At 44.4% G+C, this 17070-nt stretch overlaps 1 protein-coding gene and 2 non-coding genes across 3 annotated transcripts; all 3 read right to left on the bottom strand.

The window, feature by feature from the left end:
* Positions 1-8752: 8752 nt before the first annotated feature.
* On the bottom strand, positions 8753-13680 carry LOC121549906 (T-complex protein 1 subunit epsilon). The gene is made up of 11 exons (XM_041861875.2): positions 13444-13680; positions 12763-12823; positions 12420-12584; positions 11825-12023; positions 11343-11535; positions 10728-10877; positions 10358-10477; positions 10065-10250; positions 9728-9865; positions 9386-9566; positions 8753-9212 (listed from the first exon to the last, which is right to left on the bottom strand). The coding sequence occupies exons 1-11, from the start codon at positions 13546-13548 to the stop codon at positions 9085-9087; spliced, it is 1626 nt and encodes a 541-aa protein (XP_041717809.1). The 5' UTR covers positions 13549-13680; the 3' UTR covers positions 8753-9084.
* On the bottom strand, positions 11010-11142 carry LOC123490826. The gene has a single exon (XR_006661060.1). It is a non-coding gene; the product is annotated as a small nucleolar RNA SNORA49 (small nucleolar RNA).
* LOC123490827 lies at positions 12136-12270 on the bottom strand. Its single transcript, XR_006661061.1, has one exon. It is a non-coding gene; the product is annotated as a small nucleolar RNA SNORA49 (small nucleolar RNA).
* Positions 13681-17070: the final 3390 nt, after the last annotated feature.

Here is a 17070-nt window from a genome sequence, read left to right as displayed (position 1 = left end):
GCTGACTGCCCTGTGTTCACAGACAGACCATAGGTGGCCTTCTCTGCAGGTTTGACTCATTCAGGAACTGTAGGACCTTTCAATACTGACACCACACTGGTCTACAGTAAAGTCATCACCAACATTGGCAACAACAGGCAACACTAATCAACACACACTGAATACACAGTTTACTGTAACATGCAGAGATGGACAGTGCTGGTCTCCCTGCTTCTCCTCTGATACAGGTATCTTCACAGCACCAGTGAGAGGAGTCTACTACTTCACATTCACTGCCATGGATCATCTTGGACATAACATGGGTGTAAAGCTATATCACAATGACCTCAGGGTTATGTTTAATGAGAATATGAATATCAATTCATATGGTTATAATGTGCATATTTCAAATTCATTCTCTCTAGTGCTGGAGGAGGGGGATGAGGTCTACCCTCAGGCAGGGGGCTCTATGATAATAGTAATAACTTCAACACCTTCAGTGGTTTCCTGCTCTTCCCTGCGTGAGGGGGAAATGTTTCTATCTCAAGTGAAGTTAGATAAGGGCTTCTAATTACCACACATAACTGTTCTTCTCATTACCATGAATAAACTGATAAAGGCTTTATTGACTTCTTACTATTCTATACTGTGAAACAAAGTAGTGGATAAATTAGGTGAAACATTGTTTCATCCATAGTGCAGTGTTGGTTATTAATGAGGCTATGATCATCTTCATCATCATCATCATCAATGAGAGGCTCCATCATGCCTCATGTAATGTGCTCAGAACCCGCAGTATCAAATCAGAATCACTAGAAGGTGATCTTGTTCTGTATTCAGACTGGCTCTGAGTATTCTCTCCAGACATTGGTGTAGAGGTGTATTGTGTACACACAGGGGGTTACTTTGGGACAAAGCACAGGTTAATTTCTCCCACGGTCTTAAAGAACATCAGATACAAGATACCTACTATGACATCATCTTTGGCAAGGTGTTCTGTCCAATCAGCAAGTTCTTGTTTTTCTGTCATGCAGCAGCTCACTACGTTGTGAGTGTACATGAATAAGGGGACAGAGCCTCATAGACTACATCATTTCTGAAGAGGTGCCATTTCAGAATGAGGGGTGCTGTTGTATCTCTGCTAGTGTTGCTGTTCTGTCTGTCTGGGGCATGGAGTCAGGGAGAGAGTGGAGGGGTCAGAGAGAATGACATCACTTAACAGGGTCAAACACAGTCTACCAGCCTTGCCGCTCAAAATGACAGGGCTGAGCTGAGAGCGCTGAGAGACATGGTGGTGGAGCATAGAGTGGAGCTGCGGAACGTGGCAGCCAGACTGAGGGACAGTGAGGGGGAGAATGCGGGTAATTAGCTGATTTATAGGTCATTATGAGGTCATATCAGTGAAAGATGAACCATTTTTGAGAACTGATTTATTGTCATAATGACATAATTTCAGCACAAGCAGCACAACCAGAGAGACAGCCAGTGAAAACGAAGCGACGGCTCTTAGAGAGGAGCTGAGCGTCACCACCACTGAACTGCAGCTCCAGAAGAACAAGGTGGAGGAGCTGGAGAAACAGAATGCAGGTAAATGTCACAGAGATGTCATCAGTTAGAAATCACTATATACTATATTTGAGTATGCTTGATATTATGGTTTAACTTTGTTCAGTACTCATATTTTCTTTCATGTTATGTCAGCCCTGGTGGCCAGAGTGACAGCCAGTGAGAGTCAAAACACAAGTAATAGGAGGACTTTGACAAAATGAAACCATCACCTTAAAAACGGTAACGATAACTAAATTCAAGTTAGCTTTTGCATATGTTTTCTGTTAAACCACAGCCTTGGAGGCAAGGAGTACCAGTGAGAGGGAGGTGGAAGAGCTGAAGAGACAGAATGCAGGTAACAGATGCAGACAAACCTATCCCCATGTTTATTCATACAATTTTTTTTTTATAGTTATAGTTCATAGTTTGCTTTAGCATTTGGATAAAATGCATAGAAGACAACCAGAAAAAATATTATTTATATTTGACTTTGATTACACTTAAGTAAATAATAATGTAAATGTAATTTTTTCACTCTCCTGTGTTTACAGACAGACCAAAGGTGGCCTTCTCTGCTGGTTTAGGCGATGGACTGTTGGGACCCTTCAGTACTGAAATCACTCTCATCTACAATAGAGTCATCACCAACATCGGCCCGGCCTATAACCCAGTTACTGGTATAGTAGTGCATACTACTACTTCAAAAAGTATTAGTTGTGCCATTACAGGGCCATCAGATTGTAAAGAATATAGGTATATACACAGAAAAGAAGAACAATGACTTGTGGCCTCTCTGTATAGGAGTCAGTGGCGATTTTAGCAGGTACATCTTGGTGGGGCAAACAACACAACACTAAACAATACATTCATTGCACTATAGCGGTGACAAACGGTGCCCACAAACTGTTAGGGCCAACATAAAGCTGTCCCAACAGCAGAGCCTTCATTTCAGCACCATGGAGTGAATCCTTACCACCGCTACACCTGGCTATCATCTGAGCCTGGTCTGGCAGAGAAACAGTTCATTCAGCCTCATTTACTGCCTTTAAAAAAAACATAGCTGATATGGCTGACTTGCTTAAACTAATGTGGTTTCTACTGACAATTGAGATGTACAAACTATGGCATAAGGGGGATGACGAAGCGGATAAGAGGCAATCCGAGACATTAATGACCGAGCTAGGACGGATGTAGTCTATATAACTGTTTAGCACTTTTGAAATGTACAGCGACAGAATTCAGAACATGGGCCATTTTTACAGTATTCTCCCTGTACACCAAGTCAGAATCATAGGATAAATAAAGGGGGCATATAAGCAGAAAATGAAAGCTCTTACAATATTTGATGATTACATTTCTCTAAAACAGGCTATAGGCTACATGTGCACCACCAAGTCAGAACAGTAGACTAAGTTATGAGGGGCAAAGGGACCAAATTCTTAGGGTGAGGCACATGGGCTACTAACAGCTTAGTACACAACATACACTTAGTATTACTTTCTTAGCTACAGTATACATATCTCCCTGGCATATTACATCATTTAGGCAGCAGCATACAATACATTTTTGGACTCACCTTGTTGTGCTCACTTGAACAGGAAGGTGGTACGGCGGTCCTTGTGGGCACATTTTGTCATCAAACTCTGGATTTATGGTGCTTTCAAGACAACTGTGAACTCTGAAAAAAAACACGGTCGAATCATGACGTCAGTGATCTTCAGGTCGGAGCTCTTGAAAGAGGCCAGACTTCCCAACTCGGAATTCCGAGTTGGATGACCGTTCAGAACGTATTTTCCCAGTCTGAGCTTATTTTTTTCAGAGTTCCCAGTTGTCTTGAACTCACGGAAGTCTTAGAGTTTCCAGTTCCGAGTTGTTTCCAGTTGTTTTGAACGCGGCAGAAGTTATGCTGGATTGACTGCATGGCCAATGTATTCAACCTTTTCTGGCCCATGGTGTTGAATGTTTATCCTTTTATTTTTATTTTTTTACCCCAATTTCAATCTTGTCTCATCGCTGCAACTCCCCAACGGGCTTCGGGAGACGAAAGGCCGAGTCATGCGTCCTGCGAAACATGAACCGCCAACCCGCGCTTCTTAACACCCACCCGCTTAACCCAGAAGCCAGCCGCACCAATGTGTCGGGAGGAAACACTGTTCACCTGATGACCGAGGTCAGCCTGCAGGCGCCCGGCCCGCCACAAGGAATCGCTAGAGCGTGCTGGGCCAATTGTGCGCCGCCCTATGGGACTCCGGATCACGGCTGGTTGTGATACAGCCCGAGATCGAACCCGGGTCTGTAGTGAGGCCTGTAGTTTATCCTTTTAAGCTTGGAAAGGAGACCCTCAAACCCAGACTTGGACCACACACCCACTCCACTGAATACCATGCTAGTGATTGCTTTGCAACACTTGCTGTTAGCCACTGATTCCTTCCAAACCACTCATTGTTGAAATTGCAATTTCCAACTTGTTGTGTAATGTTTATGTCCAATGGCCGATGAGCACCGATATGACAAGGATTGAAAAGGATTTGCCAGTAGATTGTCGACGTGATTCATGATGATGACTGCTTGTCTAGCTTGCTAGCTAAGATTTTGAAAGTATGATGTTGACATGATCAGTCCAATCAAAGCTACAGTAAATATAACGTGATTTGAAATAATTTTATCTGTGGACAACGACCTTGAGCCTTCTTGGATGGGCACTTCAAATGTAACTCTATGGCAGCACCCAAGGGGCTTGAATTTTCGAGCTCTCCCTGAAGATTCTGCGGTGACGTAGTGTCAGAATGAGTGACAGAATACTGAGCCAATCACGGCGCAACTAGAGAACATTACCAACCCCTACGCTCCGTATTTTCCGCTGGCTGCCCCACCACCACGGAAAGCACTGAGCTAGGCTGAAACACCTGCATTTTGGAGCTGCCTTACTCAAGAAAGTAAAAAAGAGCCCATGTTTGTATGCGGCTTTATTAACTCAAAGAGTTGTTTTTTTATACATTGTTTGCTAACTGATACAGTGGGGGAAAAAAGTATTTAGTCAGCCACCAATTGTGCAAGTTCTCCCACTTAAAAAGATGAGAGAGGCCTGTAATTTTCATCATAGGTACACGTCAACTATGACAGACAAAATGAGGGTTTTTTTCTCCAGAAAATCACATTGTAGGATTTTTTATTAATTTATTTGCAAATTATGGTGGAAAATAAGTATTTGGTCAATAACAAAAGTTTCTCAATACTTTGTTATATACCCTTTGTTGGCAATGACACAGGTCAAACGTTTTCTGTAAGTCTTCACAAGGTTTTCACACACTGTTGCTGGTATTTTGGCCCATTCCTCCATGCAGATCTCCTCTAGAGCAGTGATGTTTTGGGGCTGTCGCTGGGCAACACAGACTTTCAACTCCCTCCAAAAGATTTTCTATGGGGTTGAGATCTGGAGACTGGCTAGGCCACTCCAGGACCTTTAAATGCTTCTTACGAAGCCACTCCTTCGTGTTGCCCGGGCGGTGTGTTTGGGATTATTGTCATGCTGAAAGACCCAGCCACGTTTCATCTTCAATGCCCTTGCTGATGGAAGGAGGTTTTCACTCAAAATCTCACGATACATGGCCCCATTCATTCTTTCCTTTACAGGATCAGTTGTCCTGGTCCCTTTGCTGAAAAAACAGCCCCCAAATCATGATGTTTCCCACCCCCATGCTTCACAGTAGGTATGGTGTTATTTGGATACAACTCAGCATTCTTTGTCCTCCAAACACGACGAGTTGAGTTTTTACCAAAAAGTTATATTTTGGTTTCATCTGACCATATGACATTCTCTCAATCCTCTTCTGGATCATCCAAATGCACTCTAGCAAACGGGCCAGGACATGTTGACGGGCCTGGACATGTACTGGCTTAAGCAGGGGGACACGTCTGGCGTAGTGTGTTACTAATGGTAGGCTTTGTTACTTTGGTCCCAGCTCTCTGCAGGTCATTCACTAGGTCCCCCCGTGTGGTTCTGGGATTTTTGCTCACAGTTCTTGTGATCATTTTGACCACGGGGTGAGATCTTCCGTGAGCCCAGATCGAGGGAGATTATCAGTGGTCTTGTATGTCTTCCATTTCCTAATAATTGCTCCCACAGTTGATTTCTTCAAACCAAGCTGCTTACCTATGCTGCAGATTCAGTCTTCCCAGCCTGGTGCAGGTCTACAATTTTGTTTCTGGTGTCCTTTGACAGCTCTTTGGTCTTGGCCACTAGTGGAGTTTGGAGTGTGACTGTTTGAGGTTGTGGACAGGTGTCTTTTATACTGATAACAAGTTCAAACAGGTCCCATTAATACAGGGTAGCAGTGGAGGACAGAGGAGCCTATTAAAGAAGAAGTTACAGGTCTGTGAGAGCCAGAAATCTTGCTTGTTTGTAGGTGACCAAATACTTATTTTCCACCATAATTTGCAAATAAATTCATAAAAAATCCTACAATGTGATTTTCTGGATTTTTTTCTCTCAATTTGTCTGTCATAGTTGACGTGTACCTATGATGAAAATTACAGGCCTCTCTCATCTTTTTAAGTGGGAGAACTTGCACAATTGGTGGCTGACTAAATACTTTTTTCCCCACTGTATGTGACACGTATGAATGCCAAAATAACATGCAAAACAGGCCCCACCTGCCCTGAATGACAGGTTGCGACTGATAGGAGTGTACAACCTCTACTGAGAGGCTCAAGCTTTAAAGGCATAATCGGCTGCTCTCTCTCATATTCATAGACAGTATGAATGCAATGACTGACAGTCCTACAGTGTCTATCAGAGATGGACAGTGCTGATATCTCCCTGCTTCTGCTCTGATGCAGGTATCGTCACAGCACCAGTGAGAGGAGTCTACTACTTCACATTCACTGCCATGGATCACCGTCATTTAAATAAAATCACATTTTATTTGTCACATACACGTGTTTAGCAGATGTTATAGCGGGTGTAGCGAAATGCTTGTGCTTCTAGCTCCGACAATGCAGTAATATCTAACAATTACACAAAATATACCCAATACACACAAAAAAAGTAAGAATGGGATTTAAGAATATATACATATATGGACAAGCAATGACAGAGCGGCATGGACTAAGATACAGAAGAATATTATAGAATAGAATGCAGTATATACATATGAGATGAGTAGTGCAAGATATGTAAACATTATTAAAGTGACTAGTGTTCCATTTCTTAAAGTGGCCAGTGATTTCAATAGGCAGCAGCAGCCTCTAATGTGCTAGTGACGGCTATTTAACAGTCTGATGGCCTTGAGATAGAAGCTGTTTTTCATTCTCTCGGTCCCAGCTTTGATGCACCTGTACTGACCTCGCCTTCTGGATGAATGATAGCGGGGTGAACAGGCAGTGGCTCGGGTGGTTGATGTCCTTGATGATCTTTTTGGCCTTCCTGTGACATAGGGTGCTGTGTGTATCTTGGAGGGCGGGTAGTTTGCCACCGGTAATGCGTTCGGCAGACCGCACCACCCTCTGGAGAGCCTTGCGGTTGTGGGCGGTGCAGTTGCCGTACCAGGCGGTGATACAGCCCGACAGGATGCTCTCAATTGTGCATCTGTAAAAGTTTGTGAGGGTTTTAGGTGAAAAGCCAAATTTCTTCAGCCTCCTGAGGTTGAAGAGGCTCTGTTGCGCCTTCTTCACCACACTGTCTGTGTGGGTGGACCATTTCAGTTTGTCGGTGATGTGTACGCCAAGGAACTTGAAGCTTTCCACCTTCTCCACTGCGGTCCCGTCGATGTGGATAGGGGGGTGCACCCTCTGCTGTTTCCTGAAGTCCACAATCATCTCCTTTGTTTTGTTGATGTTGAGTGAGAGGTTATGTTCCTGGCACCACACTCCCAGAGCCCTCACCTCCTCCCTGTAGGCGGTCTCGTCATTGTTGGTAATCAAGCCTACTACTGTTGTGTTTAGGAACCATGGGTGTGAGTCTGTATAAGAACAGCCAGAGTATGATGTTTGCTCATGAGTACAATCATTATGGGGGTGATGAGTATATATCTAATACATTGCCTCTAGAGCTAGAGGAGGGGAATGTGGTCTGCATGCGTCTCCCCAAAGAGTATGTGCTGGATGGTTCTGCTTGGTTGCGCAACACCTTCAGTGGCTTCCTGCTCTTCCCTGTGTGAGAGAAATGCTATATTGAGCTCAAGTGAAGAGTCAGGAGGTTAGAGCTTCCTAGACCAGGGATGGGCAACTGGCAGCCCCCCTTTTGTGTTTAGAATTGCAGGAAATTTACTCTAAAACTTCTCTCCACTGTCAAGAGAGGGCTGCCAAAATGTTTAGGTCACAAGGTGGGGGGATCCCCCATCAGAATGTTGCTTAGGGCCCCCAAAAGAATAGGGCCTCTGAATGCATGTGTGGGTATCAATGTGAGAGTAAGCAGACCCACAGTACCCCTCATGATGAGTTCAGATTTGTTGTTGTCCCCCATCCCTGTCCTAGACCATCAAATGTTCTTCTCATAACCTTTAATAAATGCTTTAAAAAGTATTTTTCTCCCTCTCACCATTGACTTCTTACTGTTGATAGTACTGCATCTTGATGCCATCATAAACATTTCAAAACTAGACCAAGTAACTGAATACCCATTGTGGCTTCAATGATTTGTACACATTTGTAATGGTGTTTTATGATTATTTTGTGTACTGTGAAACAAAGTACTGGCTTTGCAGTAAGAAGTTAGGTGAACTGTGCCTGTGAAAAATGTGAGTTAGATTCTCCGTATACTTTTTTAGCTAGTAGTTCTGACAAGCTAAAAGTGGTCCCTGAAAACCACATCATTGCTCCCTCTCTGCTGTGTCCACTGCTAGCTGTTGCTTAAATGGAAGGGCCAATTTGCTAGGGGCTGGCCCACATGTGGTGAAATGTAGGGAAAATGCCACAGCACAGCTTCAAGTTAAGTTGCTTTTAAACTAGGGGATTTCGTGGCTAATTGAGGGAAGACAGTAATTTCTCATATTATGCATGTATGAACTACACTGACACATCCAGCCCAAAAGCGGAGGTTTTTAAAAATACTTTAAGAGCAAAGCTTCAATGTGCCTACCATCTCATATTAATTTGTTTTGTTGACAAGGTGCATATAATTATTTTTACCTACAAGAGCAATAGTGACAAGTGTACTCAAATGAATCAATTAACAGTATTGCACAAGCATATTTGTATCATAAAGGGTGAAAATCCACACGGTACAGAAATTTCACAGACCAACATTTTATTGATGACTTCAGCACTACATCAGTTTGAAGGAGAGGGCAGTTTCAGTATCAAATGATAAATAATGGTACGCAGGGTTGGAGACTGTGCTGGACAAGTCCCTAAAGGCCTATGACACTTAACATTCTAGAACACGGACGAAATCTAGAACTTCTAGAACTTCGCAGAGTAGAGTTCTAGAACATTCTAAAGCAGTAATTATAGAACACCTCCGTTCCGGAATATTCTAGATTAGAACACTGCTGAGTTCTAGAAGACTGGGCCGAGCCTGGCACGCGCTCAGTGGGGGTAGGTGTCTGGGTGGGGTCCTTAGTCCTCAGACTCTCCCGGGCTTCTGATGTCGTCAATCTTCAGGATCATCTTGACCACCTGGGTGGCCAGAGAGATCTGCTGCTTCTTCCCATGCAGTGTCTCAATTACATGCTGCTGCTTCATGTCTAGGACAGAGAAAATGATCCACATCAATAACAACTACAGCTATATTAAAGAGTAATGCTTCATATTAAGTGTTTAGCTGTAGCCCCCCTAGGCAGGTGAATGAAAACATTTAACATTGTGAATATTGGATACACCAAAATTTACATTTACCAACTTGTGAGTCTGTCCTTACCGTTGGTGTTGAGGTGCAGACAGTCGATGCCCAGGGCGGGGTTGTTCTCGGTGACCTGCCTGGCGCGGACCTCTGTCATGGTCTGGATGGAGTTAAGCCCGCTGTTCTCTGCCAGGGCCATGGGGATCACCTCCAGGGCATCAGCAAATGCACGCATGGCATACTGCTCCAGGGACGGGCACTGCAGAGAGAGAGATGGAGACGTATGAGCACATTGCTTTGTTTCAGAGTCATCACCACCACCACCATCAGGCTATTACTGTTACTCCGAGGTACACTCTTGATGCCAGTCAAATACAAGGTTTTAGATATTTCACCTGATACTGTGTGCATGTACACTACCTTGTCAGCGGCCTGGTTGACAGCGAGGGCACAGGCGATCTCAGAGGCTCCGCCCCCGTACACGATGCGGTTGTCTCTGACCAGGTTACGGATGACACACAGTGCATCATGCAGCGCACGCTTAGCCTCCTCAATGATCTGACAGGGAAATTAAACAGTTAGTGCTGGGCTGCAATGAAAGCCTGTACACTGGTGGCCCTCCAGGACCAGAATTGTCCATCCCTGACCTAGAGATACCACTGATGAGGAATCACAGCTGTCTACATTAACTGATTATCAGTTGCCTCAGAATAATCTATTTTAACAGTCAACATTAGCAGACTACCAGTCCACCCACCATCTTGTTTCCTCCACGGATGAAGATGGTGACTGCTCTGGAGTTCTTGCACTCCTCGATGACCAGCATGCGGTCCTTGGTTGTGCCAAAGCAGATCTCCTTGACGACACCGGCTGAGCCCAGCTTCTCAGCGGTCAGCTCAGAGAACCGTGGCACGATGCGGCCTCCTGTCGCTATGGCAATCAGCTGAGGGAGGAGAAAACACAATGCATAAATACATTGGCGAACCCCCCCCCCCCCCCATCACCTTTAGTAGCTAGATGGCAAGATGTGTGTGACGGTGTGCGTCTTACCTCGATCTCAGGCCCTCCGACCCAGCGGATGGCAGGCAGTTCATTCTGCAGCAGCAGGTGGTTGGCCTCGTCATCAAAGCCCCACTGGCAGATGGCCAGGTTAGCGCCAGTATCCTTGATCTGAAAAAGCAATTATAATTTTACATTATTTTTCACTTATTCATGTTATTTCATCAAATTACATTCAGTTAACTGCACTATCTGGTTTCGAAAAACAGTATTGTTAGTTTAGATCATATTCAATTAGATTAAAGGAGATAAGGGGAACTTCATATACACATCTTTAAGTTATCCAGACTGAATGGCTGGAATTAACAGTCTGCAGCTGTGCTATAGAGAAATATTAAGTCCTAAAGGTCCTGTAACTGACCTGTTTAATCATCTCCAGGAACTTGTCCTTCTCATACTTCTGCAGGGCCTTGTATTCCTCCACACAGGTCACGTCCAGCTTGTGCTTGGTCTTGGGCTTAGGGGGCTCAAACGGACAGGTCAGGATGGCCATCTTTGTGTCTTTCAGGAGCTGAGGGTAAAATAGTACCGTCGATTATTGTAGAAGATAAATCATCCAGCACAAATTATCTGGCTAAATACAATTAAAAAGAGAGTGCTTTGGACTTGGATGGACAAAAATATTACCTCTAAATCTACAGAAATTGTCAGCTCTCTCACAAGCCTAATTTAAGATAGTCTTAGATGAGAGAGGCGAGAGAGCCGTGGTGCTGTATCCCCTGTCAATGCCAGACCACTCCACTGGGGATAGAGTGACTGGAGTAAGGGAGGGGAAGAAGAGTTACTGATCTAGTCTATCCTAGTTTACCCTCTTGGTTGGATCTGAGGTGACTGAGAAGGTGTGCTAACATGACCCTTGTTTGTATCAACTGTATGGCTGGGTTTGTACCTTGGATGAGGTACCACTACCTTCTGATGAGGTTCATGCTAGCCTAAAAGTCAACACTATTACAGTGAACTATCCTGAGCTGTGTACCTTGGGCATCTGAGGGTGGCTGAACTCCTTGTCTATGATGACTCCCTTGATGAGCTGTGTGTCCTCCAGCTTGCCTCCCACCTTGCCCTCCATCTTGATCAGCTCAAAGTCCACATCCTTACGGTTCATGTCCGCCACAGTCAGGACAGCGTTCACTGCAATCTCCGCCATCTGTCTGTGGCAGCGGTTGATCCTGAGAAAGGGAACATGAGGGAGAGAAATCTGTATGAGACCTTATGAAACCAATGACCAGGTTCACAAATAATAAATGAATCCTACTTTCCAGATGGGCCGAATCAATTTGTGTATCATTCATCTTTGTAAAGGAACCATGTGCTCTTGGCACAATAACAAAAAATATATAAAAAGAACCCAAGTAGACATGCAAACAATAAAAAGGCAACTGCTAGCTGGACCATAAATGAAATTCCTAAAAGTTGCCATGACAACCACAAAAAACACAAACTGCCAGTGAGACTCACACTTTGGATCCCAGTGTGGTCATGGCAGTCTGGATGAGTGGCTCTGTGTTGCTAGGGTCGTACGGGTAGGTCTCACTGATCTTGTCCAACTGTGCGATGGCGATCTTGGCGGCCTGGTCATACCCGTCAGAGATACGGATGGGGTGGATGCCCCTGTCCAGCAGCTGCTCTGCCTCCTCCAGGAGAGCACCAGCCAGCACTGGAGAGGGGAGATGAGTAAGTTAGGATGAGTGTACTAATATGATTCTGCATTGATAAACACAATCTTATCATAGAAAGAATTGCAGATAATATGAGCATGGATTTGAGAAATTATCAGCTGTCTCATAAGCCCCATGTAAGATTAAGGTCCTAGATGAGAGAAATGAGAGAGCCATGCTGCTGTATCCCCTGTCAATGCCAGCCCACCCACTGGAGACAGCGTGACTGGAGTAAGGGAGGGGAAGCATTCTGCAATATTAATCCAATATCCAGATTAGCACCAAAAAAAAAGGAACTATAATAGGATAGCGATGCAAGAGACCACAATTGTTTAATTAGTAAGCTAATGAGTCAGACCAATCAGGGAGACTCATAAATCTGTAGGGTCCCGTACCAACGACTCCGGTGGTCCCGTCTCCGATCTCGTCGTCCTGAGACTTGGAGAGCTCCACCATGAGCTTGGCGATCTGGTGGTCCACATCCATCATGCTGAGGATGGTGGCTCCGTCGTTGGTGACGGTCACCTCTCCATCCCGGTCAACCATCATCTTGTCCAAACCTGTAGAAAGAGGAAAAGGGGAAGGGGGATTAAATGTACTGCACAATGAATGTGTAGCTTTAGGTAGCCGTTACTGTGTTGAGTAACCAGAGGGATGGGGCACACACCAATACTAGAAGTTTCTTTATAGCTCTATTAATGAATAAGCTTCAGCGTGGCTGTGTTTATTTGGGCTTACCGTTTGGTCCTAGAGAGGTCCTCAGCGTCGAGGCAACTGCCTTTGCTGCCATGATGTGAGACTGCAAAACACAAAATCACATTAGTGAATTTCTTCAGAGGCTGGGATTCTGCAGGAATCAAACTAGAAACAAATAAAATCAAGACATCTGGGAACCACTGGCTTGATGGCAAGTTGACAAATGACGGTCAAGCTTCTTCATTAACTGTCAAGAAGCAACTGACAAATCTTGTCAGCTGAGTTAGACTATCCAACTAACCGTGTGGCTAAACGACTTTACCTACGTTGACTAGCTACGCCATGACTACATGCGGCATGTTACAAAAAAATTACTATAAGTGATAAAACACAGAACTGATGGTGGCATGTTAGCTAGCTAATTTCATTGTTTATTTGACAACCAGCCGCGCCTCACTGTGGCGTCTTCAGAAAATAAGCACATGGGCATACTAGCATGGCGTTGCTAGTTAGCCATAATAACGTTACAACTTGAGAGCTAGCTAGTAAACTTCTACAACATGAACTAGGCATATGCATTGGCCCATAATGTTATAATAGCTAGCTAGCCAACTTTCTAGTTAAACAAGTGGGTCTGATGTTGCAAGTGTTCTGCATTTGGCTTGATAAGATGCTGACGCATGGTGAAGTAGCATGGTAGCTGACTTGCTAAATCCATTATACCTTCAGTGCGTCAAGGCCCGATAACCGAGTCTTTTTATCCTGATCTTTGATGATGATGAACGGCCGTCCATACTCATCGAAGGCGAGTTGCCCCATAGCGGACATATTGCCCGAAAGACGGCGACACTTCAGAAGCGTCCACCGATGAAATTCAGACTTTTATCCGTGAAGAAGCGGAGTGTTGGTAGACACCTGGTAGCACTAGTCTGCCGGCGACTTCTAGAAGGATCGATGGGCGGGGAGGGCGAGACCAAGTAGGAAAAGGGGAAGTTGATAAATCAACGATTCGATTTTTTAAAACGATATTGTGAAGATATATTTCAGTTGCCTTTTATACAATTCACGTCTTGAGACAGATGTTGTGCATAAAAGGTTTGGATTTATTAAATATTGTAGAAATCCGCAAAATTCCTTTCATCACGTTGCCAAATCGGTTCTTCCAGTCTCGCGATTCTATCACTCTTTTCACTCTTGTATTGTTTTTTCGCGCTGAAGATACATATTTTGGTGCTGAAGTTAAGACACCAACGGTGATGAAAATACTCCGCTTAAGAGAGTTTAAAACTTGACTGTATTAGCTTGATAATGTACGTTGGGGTGAAAATGTTAATTTGAGTGAATTCATAGACAGCTCATTTTTCAGTTTCACTGGTATTGTTTGGCTCATTGCATTGCCCATCCAGCCCAAATCGTCCGGAAAGTATTAAACATTTTACTTGTGAGTTAGCTAATGCCGTTGTGTGTCAGCTCCACCAAATATGATGGATATACTGACAAGATACACGTCTCTCCGCCCTAACAATTGTCCACAAAGTGGCATTGCGGGCTGTCTAGCTCCCGCCTAAATTTTCTTTGGATTGGTGGATACATCTCATTATATTAATGTGGGGATTCAGGTTCTCTGTAGAGAAAACTCAAACAGTGTTCTTTACCAGGATGAAGGTGGGAGATGAGGTATGCTAGAGGTTATATTTAAGAAACTTGGAGAGGATGGGGGCCTTCAGGTTCCTTGGGGTATACTTTGACACTAGACTGATCTGGGCCGAACACATTGAGAGAGTTTTTATTTTTATTTTTATTTCACCTTTATTTAACCAGGTAAACCAGTTGAGAACAAGTTCTCATTTACAACTGCGACCTGGCCAAGATAAAGCAAAGCAGTGCGATAAAAACAACAACACAGAGTTACATATGGGGTAAAACAAAACAAAGTCAAAAAATACAACAGAAATACATATATATACAGTGTGTGCAAATTTAGCAAGTTATGGAGGTAAGGCAATAAAATAGGCTATAGTGCAAAATAATTACAATTAGTATTAACACTGGAATGATAGATGTGCAAGAGATGATGTCAAATAGAGATACTGGGGTACAAATGAGCAAAATAAATAACAATATAGGGATGAGGTAGTTGGGCGGGCTAATTTCAGATGGGCTGTGTACAGGTGCAGTGATCGGTAAGGTGCTCTGACAACTGATGCTTAAAGTTAGTGAGGGAGATAAGTGGGTCTCCAGCTTCAGAGATTTTTGCAATTTGTTCCAGTCATTGGCAGCAGAGAACTGGAAGGATTGCGGCCAAAGGAGGTGTTGGCTTTGGGGATGACCAGTGAGATATACCCACTGGAGCGCAGACTCACGGGTGGGTGTTGCTATGGTGACCAATGAGCTAAGATATGGCGGGGATTTGCCTAGCAGTGATTTATAGATGGCCTGGAGCCAGTGGGTTTGGCGACGAATATGTAGTGAGGGACCAGCCAACAAGAGCGTACAGGTCACAGTGGTGGGTATTATATGGGGCTTTGGAGACAAAACGGATGGCACTGTGATAGACTACATCCAATTTGCTGAGTAGAGTGTTGGAGGCTATTTTGTAAATGACATCGCCGAAGTCAAGGATCGGTAGGATAGTCAGTTTTCGAGGGCATGTTTGGCAGCATGAGTGAAGGAGGCTTTGTTGCAAAATAGGAAACCGATTCTAGATTTAACTTTGGATTGGAGATTCTTAATGTGAGTCTGGAAGGAGAGTTTACAGTCTAACCAGACACCTAGATATTTGTAGTTGTCCACATACTCTAGGTCAGACCCGTCAGTGTAGTGGATTCTAGTCGGGTGGGCGGGTGCAAGCAGCGTTCGGTTGAAGAGCATGCATTTAGTTTTACTAGTGTTTAAGAGCAGTTGGAGGCTACTGAAGGAGTGTTGTATGGAATTGACTCGTTTGGAGGTTTGTTAACACAGTGTCCAATGAAGGACCAGATGTATACAAAATGGTGTCGTCTGCGTAGAGGTGGATCTGAGAGTCACCAGCAGCAAGAGCGACATAATTGATATACACAGAGAAAGAGTCGGCCCAAGAATTGAACCCTGTGGCACCCCATAGAGACTGCCATAGGTCCAGACAACAGCCCTCTTGATTTGACACATTGAACTCTATCTGAAGTAGTTGGTGAACCAGGCGAGGCAGTCATTTGAGAAACCAGGCTATTTAGTCTGCCAATAAGAATGCGGTGGTTGACAGAGTCGAAAGCCTTGGCCAGGTCAATGAAACGGCTGCACAGTACTGTCTATTATCGATCGCGGTTATAATATCGCTTTAGGACCTTGAGCGTGGCTGAAGTGCACCCATGACCAGCTCGGAAACCGGATTGCATAGCGGAGAAGGTACGGTGGATTCAAAATGGTCGGTGATCTGTTTGTTGACTTGGCTTTCAAAAACTTTTTGAAAGGCAGGGGCAGGATGGATATGGGTCTGTAACAGTTTGGATCTAGAGTGTCACCCCCTTTGAAGAGGGGGGATGACCGCGGCAGCTTTCAATCTCTGGGGATCTCAGACGTTACGAAAGAGAGGTTGAACAGGCTAGTAATAGGGGTTGCGACAATTTCGGGCGGCTAGTTTTAGAAAGAAAGGGTCCAGATTGTCTAGCCCAGATGATTTGTAGGGGTCCAGATTTTGCGGCTCTTTTAGAACATCAGCTGTCTGGATTTGTGTGAAGGAGAAGCGGGGGGGCATGGGCAAGTTGCAGCGGAGGGTGCAGAGTCTGGTGGCCGGGGTAGTGGTAGCCAGGTGGAAAGCATGCTGCCAGCCGTGCAAAATGCTTGTTGAAATTCTCGATTATTGTAGATTTATCGGTGGTGATAGTGTTTCCTAGCCTCAGTGCAGTGGGCAGCTGGGAAGTGTCTTATTTTCCATGGACTTTACAGTGTCCCAAAACTTTTTGGAGTTAGTGCTACAGGATGCAAATTTCTGTTTGAAAAAGTTAGCCTTTGCTTTCCTAACTGCTTGTGTATATTGGTTCCTAACTTCCTGAAAAGTTGCATATCGGCGGGGGCTATTTGATGCTAATGCAGTACGCCACAGGATGTTTTTGTGCTGTGTCAAGGGCAGTCAAGTCTGAGGAGAACCAGGGGCTATATCTGTTCTTAGTTCTGTATTTTTTGAATGGGGCATGTCTATTTAAGATTGAGAGGAAATTACTTTTAAAGAACAACCAGGCATCCTCTACTGACGGAATGAGATCTATATCCATCCAGGATACCTGGGCCAGGTTCAATTAGGAAGGCCTGCTTTCGCTGAAGTGTTTTTGGGGAGGCGTTTGACAGTGATGAAGGGTGGTCGTTTGACCGCGG

Source organism: Coregonus clupeaformis, unplaced genomic scaffold (assembly GCF_020615455.1).
Source record: "Coregonus clupeaformis isolate EN_2021a unplaced genomic scaffold, ASM2061545v1 scaf4938, whole genome shotgun sequence".
In the NCBI taxonomy this organism is placed as follows: Eukaryota; Metazoa; Chordata; class Actinopteri; order Salmoniformes; family Salmonidae; genus Coregonus; species Coregonus clupeaformis.
Note: the sequence above shows the minus strand (reverse complement) of the source record. Positions and strands in the feature narration are given on the sequence as shown.